Source organism: Pipistrellus hanaki, assembly GCF_964339955.1.
Source record: "Pipistrellus hanaki genome assembly, chromosome: 12".
NCBI classification, from domain to species: domain Eukaryota; kingdom Metazoa; phylum Chordata; class Mammalia; order Chiroptera; family Vespertilionidae; genus Pipistrellus; species Pipistrellus hanaki.
The window spans coordinates 26977633-26995440 of NC_140514.1; the positions used below are offsets into that span (position 1 = coordinate 26977633).

Consider the following 17808-nt stretch of genomic DNA (forward strand, 5'->3'; position numbering starts at 1 on the left):
TCGCCTGTCTGAGAGAGGACCAGGCTTTTCTGACCTCTGCCTTCCCGCCAGCCCTCGCCATTTCCAACTGCAGACATCACTGGGTTCTGTTTGCCTGTTGTTTTCCTGATACTCTGTCTTCTCACTCTGTTAATCAGCTTCAAAGAAGAGAAGGGGAGGGAATTTGGTTTGTTTGTGTGTGTGTGTATGTGTTGGGGGGGTGGGTTGTTTTGTTTTGCCGCCATTAATTCCAAAACAGGCTGAGCTAGTTGGAAAAGGTAGATTTATTGTGAGATCTGGGAAACCTTAGATCCCACTTTGTGCTGCTCTGAATTTTACATAAAGCCTTCGCTAAGAGAACCCTACTGGTCTGTACTGTTGTTGAAACAGGATTTGTGGACTGGCCACAGAACCTACCTGCTGTCTGGAGTATCGTTTGTGTGTGAGAATTTGTTTTTGTCCTAAATAACCCACCACTGGAGAACGCCCCCATCCAACTGACGTCTGATTGCACAAATGCAAAGAGCGAGTTTATAGTAATGTGTACCATATCGTAAAGTGCCAAATGAATGGCCCCAAAGCCCTGGAGTGCAGAAGGGAAAACAGGCTTCTGGATGGGGTGTCAGGGAACCCCAAGTGAGTAAGTGGGTGGGTTCTAGCTGACCCTGGAGGAGAGGATCAGGAGCGGATAGAGAGCAGGCAGGTGGGTGTCAGCTGAGGGGCGGAGTGAAGGGGACATTTGGAGAACAGCGTCAGGGAGGGAGGAACCGTGCAGAGAAAGCAGCAGCTCAGCTAAATCGGAGTTCGTTTTTGGAAGCAGCAATGATGGTGACTTTAGTATGTTCTGCTTTTAGTGTTTACTGTCACAGATTATCTCATTTGGTTCTCCTAGTTTACCTAAGTAGACAACTTATGTATTATAGGAAAAAAAAAAAAAAACAGGCAGAGTGGCTAGGGTCTTGCCAAAAGCCAGTATTGCTAGTAAGTAATAGAACTTGGGCTTCAGCCTACTCGGCTGTCTGTTCGTCCCCTCCTTTCCCAGTGAGCCCTGAGAAAGGAGAAGGTGCTCTTGGGAGTGGGTCCCAACCAGTGAGGAGACGGGCAGGAGTTAATAGAACACAGTGCATCAGTTTTCATTGGGCGAGCATCGTTTACACTCTGCTCAAAGCTCAAAGTTGGATATGTATGCGGTCTTAATGTGAAATGAGTTTGGCTGTATAACGTATTAGAGATGTTGGAAATTAGCGCTTCCCACACTCTCTCTGTGTTAAGTAGAAGTGTGTGTGTGTGTGTGTGTGTGTGTGTGTGTGTGTGTGTGTGTTGAAAATCAATTTGTGATTAAAAGACAAAAGCTTAAGCAAGTGTTTGGCACACTGGTGTACTGAGATCAGTTAGTGTACTTCTTTTATGCCTTCTTTACTATTGCTGAACAATAATATCAGCAGGCACTTTAGAATTCACCTTGCATGGTAGTAAGTCTTTTTTATTTTTTATTTTTATTTTTTTTATGCTAGTAAGTTTACATCCTCCAACACATAAATTATATTTTATAGCTGGAAGCCACTTTAAAAGGCCGCTAAGTTAGATCTCTTCATTGCATGGGTACTGAGACTGAAGAGTAGGCAGCAGCAGGGCCATCAGCTGGTGGGTGGCAGATGGGCCGGCCACGCCCCATGCCCAGGGCTGGTGTTCCGTCCACCCTGCAGCCCTGGGAGAGCTGTTGCTCCGTGGCTTCACGGTGGCTTTGGACACTCATGGGAAACCCCGGAGAGAGAGGGGGTGACCAGGTGGAACAGTGTGGCCCAGTTCCTGGCGGCCTCCCTCTGTCTTCCTCTTCTCTTCAAAGGAGGCCAGATCAGCTGCAGGAAACATTTATTTTTCTCTTTTCCACCTCTTCTAGGTTCTGATAAAAACTCTGCCATTGTGACTAGGTCATAGTTCTGCAAATCCCGACACCCACAGGATAGAACTGGCCCAGCTCAAGGCTGTGTGGGCAGCTGGGGAAGAGCCGTGGACAGGAAGGGCCCCCGGCTCTCATCCGCTCCCTCATTTCTTCCCAACGGCATTGGTCCCCTGGAACGAGTGTGACCAAGGCCACTCCACTTCTCAGGGGCCTGGCTGCTCCAGTAAGCAGTTAGAATTGTGTTGTCAGTGGTTGTTTAGCCCTATAATTACCACTCCTTTTTGAAGTCAGAAGATGGGTCTGGAGCAAAGCCTGGGATGGAGCTGTGGCTGATACAGATGTGGGACCAGAAGGGACCTTGGAGACAGAAAACAGGAAAAGCGCCTGCAAAACACAGGAACACTGGCCATGGTGTGGGGAACTTGTTAAAATTATTTAAGGGAGAAACAGTAAAAATAGGCATTTCCTCAGAGGAACTGCCTCCCTGCCTGCAGAGCCCCCCTGCTTCTGAGTCACGTATGCCTCTGGCACTGGTATTGATCTTTGTCTCCACATTAGTGACGTTTCAAACTGCCCCAGCAGAAGTGGCACACGGGGCAGACATGCACGTGTTGCTGTGGGAACCAACCCGTGTTGCGCTAGGAATGTGACAGTAATTAATGGGGGCAAGACAGGGATTGCCCCTTTTCACGGCAGAATTAGCCTGTTTGGGGCTGAGGTTTTAGGAAGTGTTTGTTATGGAGAGATACACACACACACACACACACACACACACACCCTTCCATTGTGTTTAGCTTTCTCCATTGTTATCTCCTATTCCTTTGGAGAAGATGGAAATCTAGGGATATAAAAATAGCTCCTTAACAAAGGAGTTAAACTATCTGCCAGATAGAAACCGATTCCGTTTTCTTTCCCGGCATGAAGGGAAGGAGCTTTGGAATCCTGACCCACACCCTGAGCTCCTCTGGGGGGCTTGTCGGCATCAAACGCCCCCCCCCCCCCCATGTGGCTGGTGTGAGGTGGCTGTTGGGTGTACCTTTGAGGGAGAGTGTGCCTGTGTTGGCCTCAAACCACATCTGCAGAGCCAGTCCCAAAATTAGAGATTGAGTCTACCTTCTTTCTGTTTCCACGTCATGTTATCACTTGACCTAACTTAACATTTCCCACATTCCTGAGATAAATTCCTGGTGAAGTTGCTGAGAGAAAATGCCTTGGGGGCGGGGGGAGTGTAAGGGAAGCTATCCTAATAGTGGAATAAAGCGTCACTTTTAGAGACATTTCTCCTCCCATGGCTTTTACTTGAAAACAGAATCTGCCATTGTGGGAAGGCCTCTACTTGTGATCTTCTTTCCTCGGGGTCAGAGCGTGTTCTTTGCACACCAGCTTTTTGTAAGAAAATAGAAAGTCAAGAAAAAAAAAGATAATCTGAGACTGGCTACTTAAAATGGCCACTGTGACCCAAGTCATCTTCCCTTCAGACATTTTCCACCTGACAGATCACTGAGGACCTCTGCTACAGAGGGAAAGCAGGAGGCAGGCTGCCTGGCCAGGGTGCCAGGTGCTGCACACCTGGCCGCTGTTCCCTGGGGGCAGCCCCGGAGGAGGCACACACTGAGCTCATCCCCCTGCACCCAGTCCACTGTGCGTGGCCTTGCGCTCGGAACCAAACCGGAAGCCGCTGGGACTACAGCAGAATTATTAAGCATTGTTCCTCCTCTCGTGAAACTGGTAGTCTCGTTGGAAGTAATAAGAGCAAAATATAAGATGTAGACGATGATTTGTTTCTGTGCTCTGTGGCAGAGCTGTGCAGAGTTGGGAGAAAAGGGGGGCCTGAGAGAACTGGAATGGTTGGAATGTGTGTGGGGTATGGTTAGTGGCCGTGGAGGGCAGCCCCATGTCAGCCAGGCCGAGAGCATCCTTCTAGCTAGCGAGGTGTGCACAGCCTGTCGGAGTCTTTAAAACGGTGAGAGGAGCCTGAGGTGCAGCTTCTGCTAGAAGGGGAGTGGGGGGGGGCACATAGAGGAGGGCATGAGCATGCTCTCAACACAGGCAGGTTATAGAGACCTTGTGTGTGTGTGTGTGTGTGTCTTTATTTAAAATGTTTACCTTCAGAAGACCTTTTGGATTTTGATATACCAGTAACTGGGTAAAAAGGAAGAGACTTTTGGGGTATTCACATCATTACACTACTCTCACATTTTTTCCCTTTATCCTTTCTTTTCGGTAAGTCACACCCTTTACTCAATCCCCTCCCCATCACCTTCACAAAACCACCTGATTCTCCTGTGAGCCATCCTTAAAAATGACCCAAACCAGCAGGTTTAGAGGGCCACCATTAATTTCAGGTAAAGCAGCCATTAAATCTTCGGACTTAAACACATCTGCAGAAGGCTGTGTGGATGGCAGCGGAACCTCTGAGAGTCGATGTCAACGGGGTCCGTTTTTCTCTAAACTTCCAGTTTCTACAGGCATTTGTAAATGGTGTCACTTCCAGGATTAAACAAACTTGTAAAGAGTGATCGGTTACCATCCCTTAAGTAAACTTTTCTCTTCAGAGGCTGTTTTTCAGCTAAATACTGTCCCTGGGCTGAACAAGCACACTTGGCTACTGATGTTTCGGTTTGGGCAGGAGAGTGCGGCATGAAGGGGCAGTAGATCCGTACCCGTTGGGTGATTTTCCGCCTTCTGCTCACCCATTTCTAGCCCAAACCCACCAAGGGGCGAATGCGCATCCACTGTCTGGAGAACGTGGACAAGGCCCTCCAGTTCCTGAAGGAGCAGAGGGTCCACCTGGAGAACATGGGGTCCCACGACATCGTGGATGGGAACCACCGGCTGACCCTGGGCCTCATCTGGACCATCATCCTGCGCTTCCAGGTAGGAGGCTTGGCGGCGGGGCTCTGCCTTCCTCTCGGGTGCGAGCATCTTGGGAAGCTGGCCTCCCGTTCCAGAGGGACCGGGAAGACCAGGTTGAAGTGGCATCTCAGAGTCAGGTGTGCGGGGCTGTGTCACATCCAGCCGCCCTGTAGGCACAGCTCCCACATCTCCCTCAGGTTTGCTGGGCCCTGAAAGTCTTGGTTCTCCCATCAGATAAGTGTGTTCAGAGCCGCATCCCCGCCCACCACTTCACTGGCACCCACTCTGAACGCCCGGTGTCTGCTGCTCAGCTTTCAGGAGCAAAGGTGTAAGGTGCAGTGGAAGCTCAGTTGCTAGCGCTAGGCCGTCTGAACGTCGCCAGATAAGACAAGTGTTGTTGGGGGCTGTGAGAACGGGGTAGGCCAGAGGGGTCAGGCCGGACCTGGGTTCGGCAACCTTGGTACTTGGGTTCTGGCTAGGAAAGAATTCAGAGCCAAGACTCACACTGTAAGAGAACATTTATTTGGAAAATCCCAGAGATAGAAGTAATTGGTAGCAGAAATGGGCTTAGGAAGCGAGTTACAGAGGCCAAGGAAGGGCTTTCGGAGCCTGGGGGTGAGGAAAGGGATGGTGATGTCCCGGGGGAGGGAGAGGGGGAAGGGAAAGGGTCTAGCCTCCTCCTGGGAGGGAGAGGTGCTGGGTCCTCTGTCCTAAAGGTGTTTTGTTTTTTTTGTTTTGTTTTTAATCGAAGTTCTTCATTGTTCAAAGTATTACATATGTCTCCTTCCCCCCCCCCCATTGACCTCCCCAGCCATTCCCACTCCCAGCACACGCCCTCACCCCCCACGTCTGTGTCCATTGGTTATGCTTATGTGCATGCATACAAACCCTTTAGTTGTCCTAACGGTTTTAAAGGTGGAGATTCAGGGGTGTCCCAGTGGAAGATCTCAGTAGAACATGCAGCAGCTTTCCAGGTGTCCTTTCAGGGTTGGGATATCCATGATTGACTGGTTGGCGTCAGGGTACAGGGGTTCATTATTCAATGCAGCTGGTCCTGAGGTCAGCCAGGGCCTTTGCTGTCTGGTTTTGCTGCTTTTCTGGGCCTGGCGCTGGAATACAATTGAGGCCCAGATGTTATCTCCAGGGCGGAAAGGTCAGGGGGCCCAGACAGCAAGGCCAGCAATATGCTGAGGGAGGAAAAGTCATCCTGGGGAGAAGTCACAGCCTACAATTGTCCTTTGCTAGACACCTGGGGTGTTCTACCCTGGTGGCCCTCCACACCTGGCCCGTCTGTCGTCCTTGCTCTGCACAGTCTGCGTGCCTGCCGCAGTATCACAGAATATTTTGAGGAGAAGCTGTTCAGGATTAGGGCACGTGTGTGGGCTTCATTTGCACCCCCGTTCTCCTTTGGATGTGAGGAAGTCGTGTTCAGGGGGACGTGCAAAAAGCCTTAGGCTTGTGTGGGATTATAAGTATGTTATTGGTTTGTTGTAGTCCAGGGAAGGACTTTAAATATAGAAATACTCTGAGCCAGAGATACTCTTAACGTCATCTGGCCCATTTCCTTCACTACTGAGGACAGGGCGGAGCCTTGCCCAGGATCACAGGGCCAGACAGGCTGGGCTGCCACGGGGGTGTGGGCCCCTAGGGGAGAGCTCGGCGTCTCCGGCCAGATTGCCGGCCCTTCCTCCCGGCGGTGCTTCATGCTCACGCTCTCCAGGAAACACTCCTTCCCACGGCGTCAGGTCACTGCAGACAGACATCCTGACAGGCCTGTCTCCTCCTCCCGGTGTTCCCTGCACCTTCCCGTCCCGCCCCTTCGATAAAGTCTGATTGATATTTCTGGTGAATGAACATCCCACTGAAAGGCAAAAACAGAAATCAAATTGGAGCCGTCTTCGTGTTCTTACGAAAACGCTGAGATCACCCTGTAGCCAGTCCTTTTCCTTCTTGTTTCCCCTGGGATTGGGCTGAGCTAACAGTGTCTGAGTGTGTGTGTGGGCAGAGGGGGTGGGGCTGAGCTGGACAGAGAAACTCCCCGCACAGGTGGCTCCCCAGCCCCGCCGGTCCTCTGCCCAATTCGGATCCCCCGCCCCAGCCCTAGTGCTCCTGAGCAAGCAGGTCTGCTGACGACGGCATCAATCCTCAGTGGAGTTAATTACAACCACCAGCGATTTCATTTTTAAACAGCTCTTATGTAGGCTTCTGCCGCCTAATTTCAGAGTGATTTTAAAAATGGAGTGGATGTCATTAAGCTCATTGCCCTTGGTTTTAGGCCAACAGGTGAAGTCAGCTGGACGCCCTTTGAGCCCGACTTCAGTTTTGCAGGGTAAAATAGCGCCGTTCCTATCGCTTCTCCCTGTGGCGGCCAGTGCCTGGGAGGGCATCCTGCCGGCGGCCTCGCCGCGCCCGGGCAGTGCCCGCGCTGGTGAGCTGGCAGGCGCAGCCCTTTCCAGGAGTGTTCGCGGGAACTGGGTTGAGTCATTGACTAGCTTCCTGACGGCTGGCCCTTTTCTGTACTTGGACTTGTAAATGCTGAGAGGTTACTTTCTCTCTTTTCCTTGAGGCAGGAAGAAATATCGAGGCTGCAGGTGTCACTGCTTGGCCTGCATCCTTGGTGTCTTACAAGCCCAGCTTTATGAAGTCATCACCCATTCCACAAACACAGGGTGGGGCAGAAGTAGGTCTACAGTTGTGAGCACACACAGCACAGTTTATTTTTGTCATTAATTATTATTTATTATTCTATCCCTTTCCGTGTGAACATTGTAAACCTACTTTTGCCACACCCTGTATGTATTGATTCTGCATAAGCCAGGGGCCAGCTCACGTCCTGCCTCCTCTGAAGCTTCCCCACCTGTTTACAAAGATCTCTCTTCTCCCCAAAATACCGCAGACGGAGTAGCTTGGAAACAGTAGGAGTTTACTTCTCCATTCTGGAGGCTGTACGGCGGGTGAGGTCCTGTTCCAGATCACACGTGTCTTGTCCTGACATGGCCGAAGGGTCTGTGGGTCTCTGCAGCCTCTTACCCAGTCCCTCTCACAACTTAATCACCTCCCAAAGGTCCCACCTACAGACGCTATCGCTTTTGAGGGCTGGGATTTCAGCGTGAGAATTTGGAGGGGACACAGACGTGGAAGCGCAGCATAGCAGTGCGTGCTCTCTCTGCGAGGTTGGGTCAGTCCTCAGGCAGTGATGCACACACTGTCCTCATCCATGGAGGGCACACCCGGTGGGAGAAAACGCATGGTTATGAAACACCGAACATAATGGTCTTCTGGGGTCTGATGAGGTTCAATGTGTACCATATGAATCGCTGCGCTGGCTTCTAGATGGAACGATGGGCTAGCTTGAAGGTGGACATGACCCCTAATGGGAAGTCATGCAGGTAACCTGCCTCTGCTTCCCTCTTACCTCTGTGCAAAGCGGGGGAATCTAGTCTGGCTGGTGTCCTCGGAGGTGAGCCCTGGCTTCAGAGAACAGCTGTCAGAGGAGGTGGGCTGCAGGGCCGGGCTTGGATCCACAGTTTCTCCTCTTCATGCCCATGCAGACCAGCTCTTCCGAGGATGCCGTTGGGCAGCTGACCCATCTGTCTGTCTGGTGTCTCCTTGTAAATCTTAGATCCAGGACATCAGTGTGGAAACGGAAGACAACAAGGAGAAGAAGTCTGCCAAGGACGCGCTGCTGCTGTGGTGCCAGATGAAGACAGCCGGGTGAGTGTGGGCTCGGAGCCCGGCCAGGGGCCCAGGCCCAGTCCGTGCGGCCGTCTCTTCCGAGGTGCTGACAGGTGTCCCCCCTCCGCCTCCACGGAGAGGGCTTGTTAGCTGGCGAGCGGTTGATAGGCCGACCTTTCAGCTGGCGCTCAGCGTGGTGGAAGGAGTTCTGATTTATATTCTCATCGCCACCGTCTCTTTATTAAGGAAGCTCCGGAGGGCAGTATATCTTGAATTTTAAAACCCCGAAAGCATGTTTAGGAATCACATCATGATATTTAACAAAAAAAAACAAACACCAGTTGTGTGTTTTCTCCTCCCTTTTATTTCTGCTGCTTCAGGGGAGTTTTGTGCAGTCACCATAGGAGTACACTTTGTACATTATTGCCCCGGTTTTCCTTCCGTGTGTTCTTTCATTGAAATTTCAGTGTCGGTATTTTTTTAGAGAACCCCATCTTTTTTGTTGCTCACCGAAACTGTCGTGGCTCCTAGGTACTTGCTGAGAACCGATTACGTGCCAGGTTAAGTGGAGAATTATTGCCTGGACTGCTTGGAGGACAGATGTATCTGTGATCATTAATAAGTGTGGACACCATAACGGGGGTCAAGTTAGAGATGAACCTTGAATCAGCCACAGATAACAGAGTTGTTAATAATCCAGACGGTGTAGAATGGCTGATGGATCAGGGGTAGATGTCAGACACAGGGAAGTCTTTCGGGGAGGAAAACCTGTGTGTGCTAAGTCTGCTGTCTTTGTCTCCTGCTTTGTCTTCGCCAGGTACCCCAACGTCAACATCCACAACTTCACCACCAGCTGGAGGGACGGCATGGCCTTCAATGCACTGATACACAAACACCGGTAAGCACTTCGGGGGTGGGATGCTTACCTTCTCCTATAGCAGAGCTGGGTGACGTTCGTTCCTCATACCCATTGCCTTCGATGTTGCTCTACAGTGGGAATTCCTGCATTCCCAGCGAGGAAAATGTGAGAGAGTATGCAAAGTCTCCCAAACCAAGTCTCATTGACCTCAGTTCTCCTCATGAACTTTGGAGACTTTATTTTAAAAAAATCAGGTTTCATTCATTGAGGGTTGAATAACGTCCTAGAGTTTTACTCCCCTGAGTGGTGGCTTGAACACTTTGGGAGTCATAGTCATGTCTCACTGGCCACGGAATGTGTTTTCAAGCCGTGGTTTTGGTCATGTCCCATTGTCGTTCCCCATAGGCCTGACCTGATAGATTTCGACAAGCTGAAGAAATCCAACGCACACTACAACCTGCAGAATGCGTTTAACCTGGCAGAGCAGCACCTGGGCCTCACCAAACTGCTGGATCCTGAAGGTAAGGACTCGGGGTAACAGGTGGGACCTTCAGTGTCTCTAGCACTGGGGTTAATAGAAGGTCTGCCTTGTATCTGTTTTATCTGTACAATGTGCTTTGCAAATTATCCAAGGGAGAGGAGCTTATTAATTTTGCTGTGAGAACTACTCAAGGGTTTGTGCAAAGGATTACATTTGAAAAGGCCTTGAAAAATGAGTATGATTTCAGCATGTTCTGAAGGAGAGGGCATGCCAGGCAGAGGGACTTTTGTGAGCAAGGCATGCTCTGGGACCAACAGTTCACTGGGAATGGTGTTTAGAGTGACAATAGGAAATACCAGCATAAAGGTGGGTGGGGTCCAACATGTCAAACTTTTTATTTTATTTTTTTTAAATATATTTTATTGATTTTTTTACAGAGAGGAAGAGAGAGGGATAGAGAGTTAGAAACATCGATGAGAGAGAAACATGCATCAGCTGCCTCCTACACACCCCCTACTGGGGATGTGCCCACAACCAAGGTACATGCCCTTGACCGGAATCGAACCTGGGACCTTTCAGTCCGCAGGCTGACGCTCTATCCACTGAGCTAGGCTCAAACTTTTTAGAGGGTATTCAGCAGGCAGTGGTCATCAGGGAGTGGTTGGTAGCTGGCTTTCACCAGGGCAGCAAGCAGCCTGGGATGGAGTGCATGGCGCTTGAGGGCAGGGCCCTTGTTAGGAGGCTGTGCAGCGTTTGTGGTGCATCAGGAACGGGGAGCATGCGGTGGAAGAAGGCGTAACACTTAACAGTCCCCTCCCAGTGGGAGGCACTGATCACATTCTGTGCGTGGACTTGGCCTTTCTGCTCTGTGAGTCCCCGCAGCAAGCCCCAGAGACAGACTGCGGGTGACGTGGAGTTCACCTGGGCGGGGGCAGCTCCCCAGCTTGTAGTTCCCTTGCTTAACAAAATCCCAATTCTAGGCTTCTTTTTAGCATGAGTTAGCTTAGGCACTTTTTTCAGTTTTGAGAAACGTAAGAGGATTTTTTTATTTTGTAGTGCTAAAGCTTTTCAGATCCTCCTCACTGTGAGCAAGTATTAGGGAGAGGAAACCGTCTGTGAGTGAAAGTTTAAAGTTCTTATAAATATAGAACAGGAAGTTTAACTCCCCAAGGGCAGATTGAGGTCAGGAGGCTGCCAAGCTGGCTTCTTGCTTTTTTTCCAGTGCATCAGATCCACTGATACGTGTTCACTGCAGGAAGCTGAGATAAAATTATCTTCGTGCTAGCCCAATAAATTATTTCTTAATATAAACAGAAAACTAACATTCCTGAGGGTGTGATAAATCTTCATACTTAACCCCTGCCTTACTATGGGAAGCCATTCTTCCTCAGCTCTAGCTCTGTGATAACCTTTTATTTTTGCAACCACTATGACAAGACCTTTTTAATAACTTGCTCATTAGTTAATCTTTCTAATCACTACCCAGTATGAAAAGGGAGTATAATCCCCTGGATTACAAAACAAGGGACTGAAAATGGCAGTGGATGTGATGTCACTTATCCTGTGGGGTTAAGCTTGATTATTAGTTGCCCTTCCTTTTATTAGTAGAGCCAGAGAGCCTTTGGTTAAAATGTAGCTAAATTTAAAGAAAGGTTCTGTCTGTCCGCTCTTCCCCGTTATGTTGATATTTTGTGTTTATTGAATTGCATACACGACCGATATTTTTCTCTTGTTTTCCTCCAATTTGCTCTCCTTGGAGCACACCCTGATGGGACTGAGCAGGAGTTAGCCACTGGGGGTCCTGGCGGGGGGATCAGTAAGTGCGTTTCTGGCTCCCGGTGTCATTGGCTGCCTCGGTGACACTGGGCAGGGAGCTTTCAGTTGAGTTCTGGGTCCTAGTGTTCTCATCCTTGAGTAAAGAGAAACAAGCCTGTCTCACACAGGACTGCCAGTGATAGAGGTGAGGGCGCATGTGTGAATGTACATTGAAAAAGAGCCTGATCCATTAGGAGTCATCCTCTGCGTTCTCCTCGTAGTCTATCCGAGTTGAGTACTTCACTCAATAATGCCAAACCGCGACGACTTGTTCACTCACTGCCATCTTTACTACTTTGTTCCCTCTCTCGGTTGTTTAAAATATGTTTTTATTGATTTCGGAGAGGAAGGATGAGGGGGAGAGAAGTATAAACATCCATGATGGGGGAGAATCATTGATTGGCTGCCTCCTGCATGCCCCCTATTGGGGATCGAGCCTACAGCCCGGGCATGTACCCATGACCGGAATCGAACCAGGGACCCTTGAGTCTGCAGGCCTATGCTCTGTCCACTGAGCCAAACCGGCTAGAGCCTTCTCTCAAACAAAGCAACACACTAGAAATTTGGGAGGTGGAATGATGAGCACAGGGCTTACCAAGACAGAGTTCCTATCCTCAGGGACTCAGCCTTAACAAGACACATAAAACGTGCGTAAGTAATTATAGTGCCTGGCGGAAAGTGTTATGTGTGACCATATAAACAAAGTCTTTGGGGGGAAAGAGAGAGACAGTAATTCTGGCTGCAGGGATTAGAATGAGTTGTGCTGGAATGGTAAGTTTTCAGGTGGATCATGAAAGGCTAGGAAGAAGGTGATGGAGTGTGGAAGGACATTTCGGGCAAAGGGAAGTTGAGAGTAAAGGAAGGGACAAAGAGAATTCTGGGGTGTGTGGTGAAGAGTCCAGTTTGGTGTAGATAATAGTGCCTGAGAAGAATTAGCTTCTTGATTTAGAAATGTCTAGAATAGCGCTTGGCTACAGTGGAAACCTGATAGGCAGTCAGTGGGCGGAAGCCATAACTATACCTCTCAGGTACAGAGCGCGAAGACACTGGCCTTCTCGGTGCTGACCACTTGTTCCAGGGTGTTCTTGCTGCGCGAGCGGCAGCCCCGTGAACACAGCCCTGAAGGGACTCTCCCCCACCCCGTTACAGATATCAGTGTGGACCACCCTGACGAGAAGTCCATCATCACTTACGTGGTGACCTATTACCACTACTTCTCCAAGATGAAGGCCTTGGCTGTGGAAGGAAAACGAATTGGAAAGGTGAGCTCACGCCAGTCTCATACGTTGTGAGACCTGATTACGGTTCACATCTTCACGGACTGCCTGCCACCGAGCTCCTTGCCCTCCCATGAACACGTACACGTAGCCAGGAGCGGTTTGGGCCGGCTGTCCGAGTGGCAGGGGAGTAGGCAGCATCCCACGGAGGGAGGGGTGGTGGCTAAAATATTTAGGAAGGGATGTGAGGGGGCATCTCCGACCCGGAAACATATCTCCCCTGACCTTACCGGAACGTTGGGGATTGAAAATCCGCGTGAGCCGGCTGAGGTCACGGGCCCGAAGTCCTAGACTCAGTATTATGCTTTTTTTTGTTTCTCATTTGCCTGCCACGTGTTTCAGAGCACCTCAGGCCGGATGACCTTGCCTTCTCGGTGCAGTAGGAATGGGAAGTTCATGGCCGTTCATGGGACAGGGCCACGCACAATAGAGCCCTTTGTGCTTCTCTAGCCAGCGATTTGGAAGCTTAGGCAGCGGGAGTCATTCGGACTCCTAAACCCTGTGCCGGGGGCTGGGAGCTCCAGAGCCAATTCCACTTGAGTTGAGATGTCACTGCTCACAAGTAATGGCCACCACCGTCTGAGCGCCTGTTCAACGGTTGCTCAAGTTTCAAGTGCTCAGCGCGGAGAAGCCCAGAACCCTGACCGAGGGTGCCTGTGCTCACGGAGGGGTGCCGTCACGTTTTCCTCCCGTCGTGATAACGCTGTCTTCCATCCTTGTAACTCCTCCCCGCAGGTGCTTGACAACGCTATCGAAACAGAAAAAATGATTGAAAAGTATGAATCACTTGCCTCCGACCTCCTGGAGTGGATTGAGCAAACCATCATTATTTTGAACAATCGCAAATTTGCCAATTCATTGGTTGGGGTTCAACAGCAGCTTCAGGCATTCAACACGTACCGCACCGTGGAGAAACCACCCAAGTACGATGCCGATGGGGACGGGCTGCCGTCAGTGTGTGTGTGTGGGGGGGAGCTCGCCGCAGTCACAGGCCCCTGTTTTCTGACTCGCACGATCTCGTCTCTGAGGGAACGCCTCTCCCCTTAGCGAATGCTTCTCCTTTCATCTGATCTGTGTGGCTCTGTGAGCCCTTTCCAGTAGATTGTGCCACAGACAGGTGAGACTCGGAAGAAATTGTGCAGGTCTCCAGTTCCTTATCCAAATCTCTGGTGCCTGGTGTATTTCAGAACTCCGTATTTTTTTGGATTTCAGAGAAATAGCAGTCGTGTGCATGTTGTGTACTGCGATACCAGTTGGGTGTGAGGAAGTAACCCATAATCGGACCCACTAATAGATCCATAGCAAAATGTGTAAATATTCACATTTTGTGTTGGAGAGAGACAGACAATAAATCATTTTACTGTCCCCAGAAATTTGATTTTCCACATGTTTTAAGAAATAAGGATTGGGTACCTCCTCTCTTACTTATAGCTAGAAGGTTTTTCCTCCTTTTTTTCTGAAACTCCACTCAGTTGTGGACTCCTTGCTGAGGTCTCTGGTAGTCAGTCATATGAACTCATTCTTGCTGAACGCATCCAGCTGTGCACTCTGAATGAAGTAAGCCTGTGGCCCAAGACTTAGGATCTAAACCAGCGGTCGGCCACCTTTCAGACCTCGCAGACCACCAGAGGTCCATGGGCCGCCGGCTGGCGACTGCTGGCCTAAACCAAGCATGTCAGACTCTCGGCCGGCGGGCTGCACGTTTGACATGCTTGGTCTAAAAAATCTTGAACGAGATGATTAATAAAAAATGGTATTGCGTGCTCCTAAATATAAATCTCAGAAACAACAAACAACCAATCACACACAAAAAAAATGTCCACAGTTGGGCACACTTTGAGGTCTGTCATACCCCAAAACTAACCCACTCTGGTTTCTGTAACATGCGTCTCACATAAATCAGACCACAGATAAATGGCTTTTTAAATTGCCTGGCTCTGTGAAATGGTTCTTTTGCCAGAAGCAAATTAATAGTTTCCCCTTGGATCGAACAAAATGATAATAAATAATGTTTACGGCCGTTGTTTTCTGTGCTTAGATTTACAGAGAAGGGGAACTTGGAAGTGCTGCTTTTCACGATTCAGAGCAAGATGAGGGCCAACAATCAGAAGGTCTATATGCCCCGGGAGGGGAAGCTCATCTCTGACATTAACAAGGTGAAGCCCTCCGTCGGGTCTGGGAGAGCCCGGGTTCTTTCGCTGGGTTCTGTCGCTCGGTCTTGATTGGCTGAAAGGGTCCGTCTCTGTGCATTGCAGAGGCTCAGGGGTTACTTGCGCTGGCGGGTCTGTTGGAGGTTTGGGGAGAGTGTTAGATTTTATCAGACCGGCTTGGGTTCTGCCTGTTTAACTTGTTCCTCGTCTGTCAGAGGCAGTTGACTCAAACATCTTTAAATTGGGGAATGGAGAACACAAAACCTTATGTCATGTATCTGGAATCCCTAGAGGTTGGGGCTGGCTCCTCTATCAGAGAAGCTATTAAATGACTTCCATTATCATGCCCTGTTGTGTCTGCAATTAGAGAATTTCACAGGGAGCATATTTCCAAGCACAAGTTTGAAAAATCTAGAACTTTGGTCAGTTGTACTCATTTAGAGTCTTTTAATTGGAATTTTTTAAAATGTCAGAAGTGAATTTAATGTGTACAGTCAGTAAGGATTTGGGGAGGGAAATACACAGATGTGTGAATAAAGAAAACAGTGGCTCAGGACGGGGTGAATGAGAGTCATAATAAGATTTCTTTCAGAGAAAAATCATTTATCTTTTTTATATGATCAGAGCTGTTGAAAATAAGTACTTTGCTTCCTCTCAGTTAAAGTAAGATTTATTATTTCGTTAGTTGATTTGCTCCGTATCTACAGTGCTTTATTTTCCAAGAACAACACAGGGCCGTAGATTTAGATAAGGGAAAGTGTTCCCAGGAGGCTGCACTGAGAGGAAACCGCTTTTTTCTCAAGGCTCCGGAGGCTGTGAGGATGGGAGCGGGACTTCCTTCCACGTCCTTGGGTCCCGTGGGGAAGGGCTGCTGGCTGCTGGCTGGAGCCAGGGCAGGTGCCTTGGACCCGGCAGGAAACGGTTCTTTTTCCCCTCCCGCAGGCCTGGGAGAGACTGGAAAAGGCGGAACACGAGAGAGAACTGGCCCTGCGGAACGAGCTCATCCGCCAGGAGAAACTGGAACAGCTCGCCCGCAGATTCGACCGCAAGGCAGCTATGAGGGAGACCTGGCTGAGCGAAAACCAGCGCCTGGTGTCGCAGGTTCGAGAAACCGCCCGCCCGGGGCTCCTCCAGAAACGTAGGCCACACCCAGGGCCGCCGGGCGGCTGCTGGCCAGCCAGCACCCGTGTCTGAGGAAGCTGGCAGGTCTCTGCCCACTTCCCTCGGAGGGGATGTTTATACTTTATAACGCGCTGTCTCCTCTGTTTATCCCACTTTTTACCGATCTGGAAGCAGCTCAGGCAGTTTGTTTAGAGCCAGTGAGTGTGTATGAACTGGTCACGTTTATGTAACTTAAGAAAATTCCCTCTTTTCCTCAATCTTTGACCAACTCGTCTTTCAAGGCAAGTCAGACGGGTCATGAAATAAACACACATGTCCTTCTTCTCTGCTTGGCTCCACATAAGCGATCACTTGCTCCAGGCACGTGAAGCCAGGTGCTAGAAACGAGCTGGGCCCCTCTGTAATGGAGACGTTGCTGATTTGCTTTGGGCAGGGAGCGTCCGAGCATCTGAGAGCAAGCGTGGAGTTTTAAGGGTCCCGGGGAAGGCAGAGACCAGCCCAGGGTTGTGGGGAGAGCCTCAGGGGGTGGTGTTTAGCTTTAAGACCACCAAAGACGAACGTGCGCTCAGGATCCCACCCCGATTCTGTTTCTTTGTCCCAATCAGATGGCTTTTTTCATTCCTTTTCTCTGTAGGACAACTTTGGGTTTGACCTTCCAGCAGTTGAGGCCGCCACGAAAAAGCATGAGGCCATTGAGACCGACATTGCCGCGTACGAGGAGCGCGTGCAGGCCGTGGTGGCCGTGGCCAGGGAGCTCGAGGCGGAGAACTACCACGACATCAAGCGCATCACCGCGAGGAAAGACAACGTCATCCGGCTCTGGGAGTACCTGCTGGAGCTGCTCCGGGCCCGGAGGCAGCGCCTGGAGATGAACCTGGGGCTGCAGAAGATATTCCAGGAAATGCTCTACATTATGGACTGGATGGACGAAATGAAGGTAAACCTGGACCGCGAGGCGGCCAGAGCTGATCCCGTGGGGCCTCTCTTTTCTGGGACCCGCCCCTGAGCCCCAGCAGGCGCTGTGCCCCATGTCTAGCTGCCCACTCTGCAAGGCCAGAGGAGGGCCCGTGGGAAGAGTGTTGTAGTTGCCCATCGTCTTCTTCCCCTAAGGACATGGGAACGGCTGGCCCCGGGGGGGTGCGGCTTGGCTGCTGGCTCTCGGCTTGCTTGATGGTTGCGAGATGCCGAGGTCAAGGTTGTAGTCACTGGTGTCCTGTCTGTCACCTCCCGTGCGCAGGTGCTATTATTATCTCAAGACTACGGCAAACACTTGCTCGGCGTGGAAGACCTGCTGCAGAAGCACGCCCTGGTGGAAGCCGACATCGGCATCCAGGCGGAGCGGGTGCGGGGCGTCAACGCCTCCGCCCAGAAGTTTGCCACGGACGGGGAAGGTGAGCAGGGACCGTTCCACACGTTCCCCCCAGCCCCCCGGGTCCCGCCGGTGTAGAAGCAGATAAGCTCTGTGTGGCGACGGGGCTTCGGAAGTCACGGCGGGCCACAGGCCACGGGTTTGACATGCTTGGACTGTAGTGGGTACATGAGAGTCTGTGGGGTAGCCGTCTGAGCCCCTTAGCTCCGTCTTGCTTTTCTCAGATGGGCTTGTCTTCTCCTTAAATACTCAAGTGCTCTGGGTTTTGAATGGCTTGATGCTTGGCAGCCAGACTTTGCCAGAGCACACTTGATATGGCCGT

The 17808-nt window shown here is 50.5% G+C and overlaps 1 protein-coding gene across 2 annotated transcripts in view; it reads left to right on the plus strand.

Annotated features, from left to right (window-relative positions):
- Positions 1 to 17808, plus strand: part of SPTBN1 (spectrin beta, non-erythrocytic 1) — a 177768-nt gene that overhangs the window by 124299 nt on the left and 35661 nt on the right. For both annotated transcript variants that reach the window (XM_084900787.1, XM_084900788.1), the window contains 10 exons: positions 4586 to 4759; positions 8361 to 8452; positions 9231 to 9311; positions 9678 to 9793; positions 12718 to 12830; positions 13581 to 13768; positions 14884 to 15001; positions 15938 to 16096; positions 16752 to 17054; positions 17355 to 17508. In XM_084900787.1, coding sequence (XP_084756913.1) covers positions 4586 to 4759; positions 8361 to 8452; positions 9231 to 9311; positions 9678 to 9793; positions 12718 to 12830; positions 13581 to 13768; positions 14884 to 15001; positions 15938 to 16096; positions 16752 to 17054; positions 17355 to 17508 — 1498 coding nt within the window. The remainder of the gene's footprint in view (positions 1 to 4585; positions 4760 to 8360; positions 8453 to 9230; positions 9312 to 9677; positions 9794 to 12717; positions 12831 to 13580; positions 13769 to 14883; positions 15002 to 15937; positions 16097 to 16751; positions 17055 to 17354; positions 17509 to 17808) is intronic.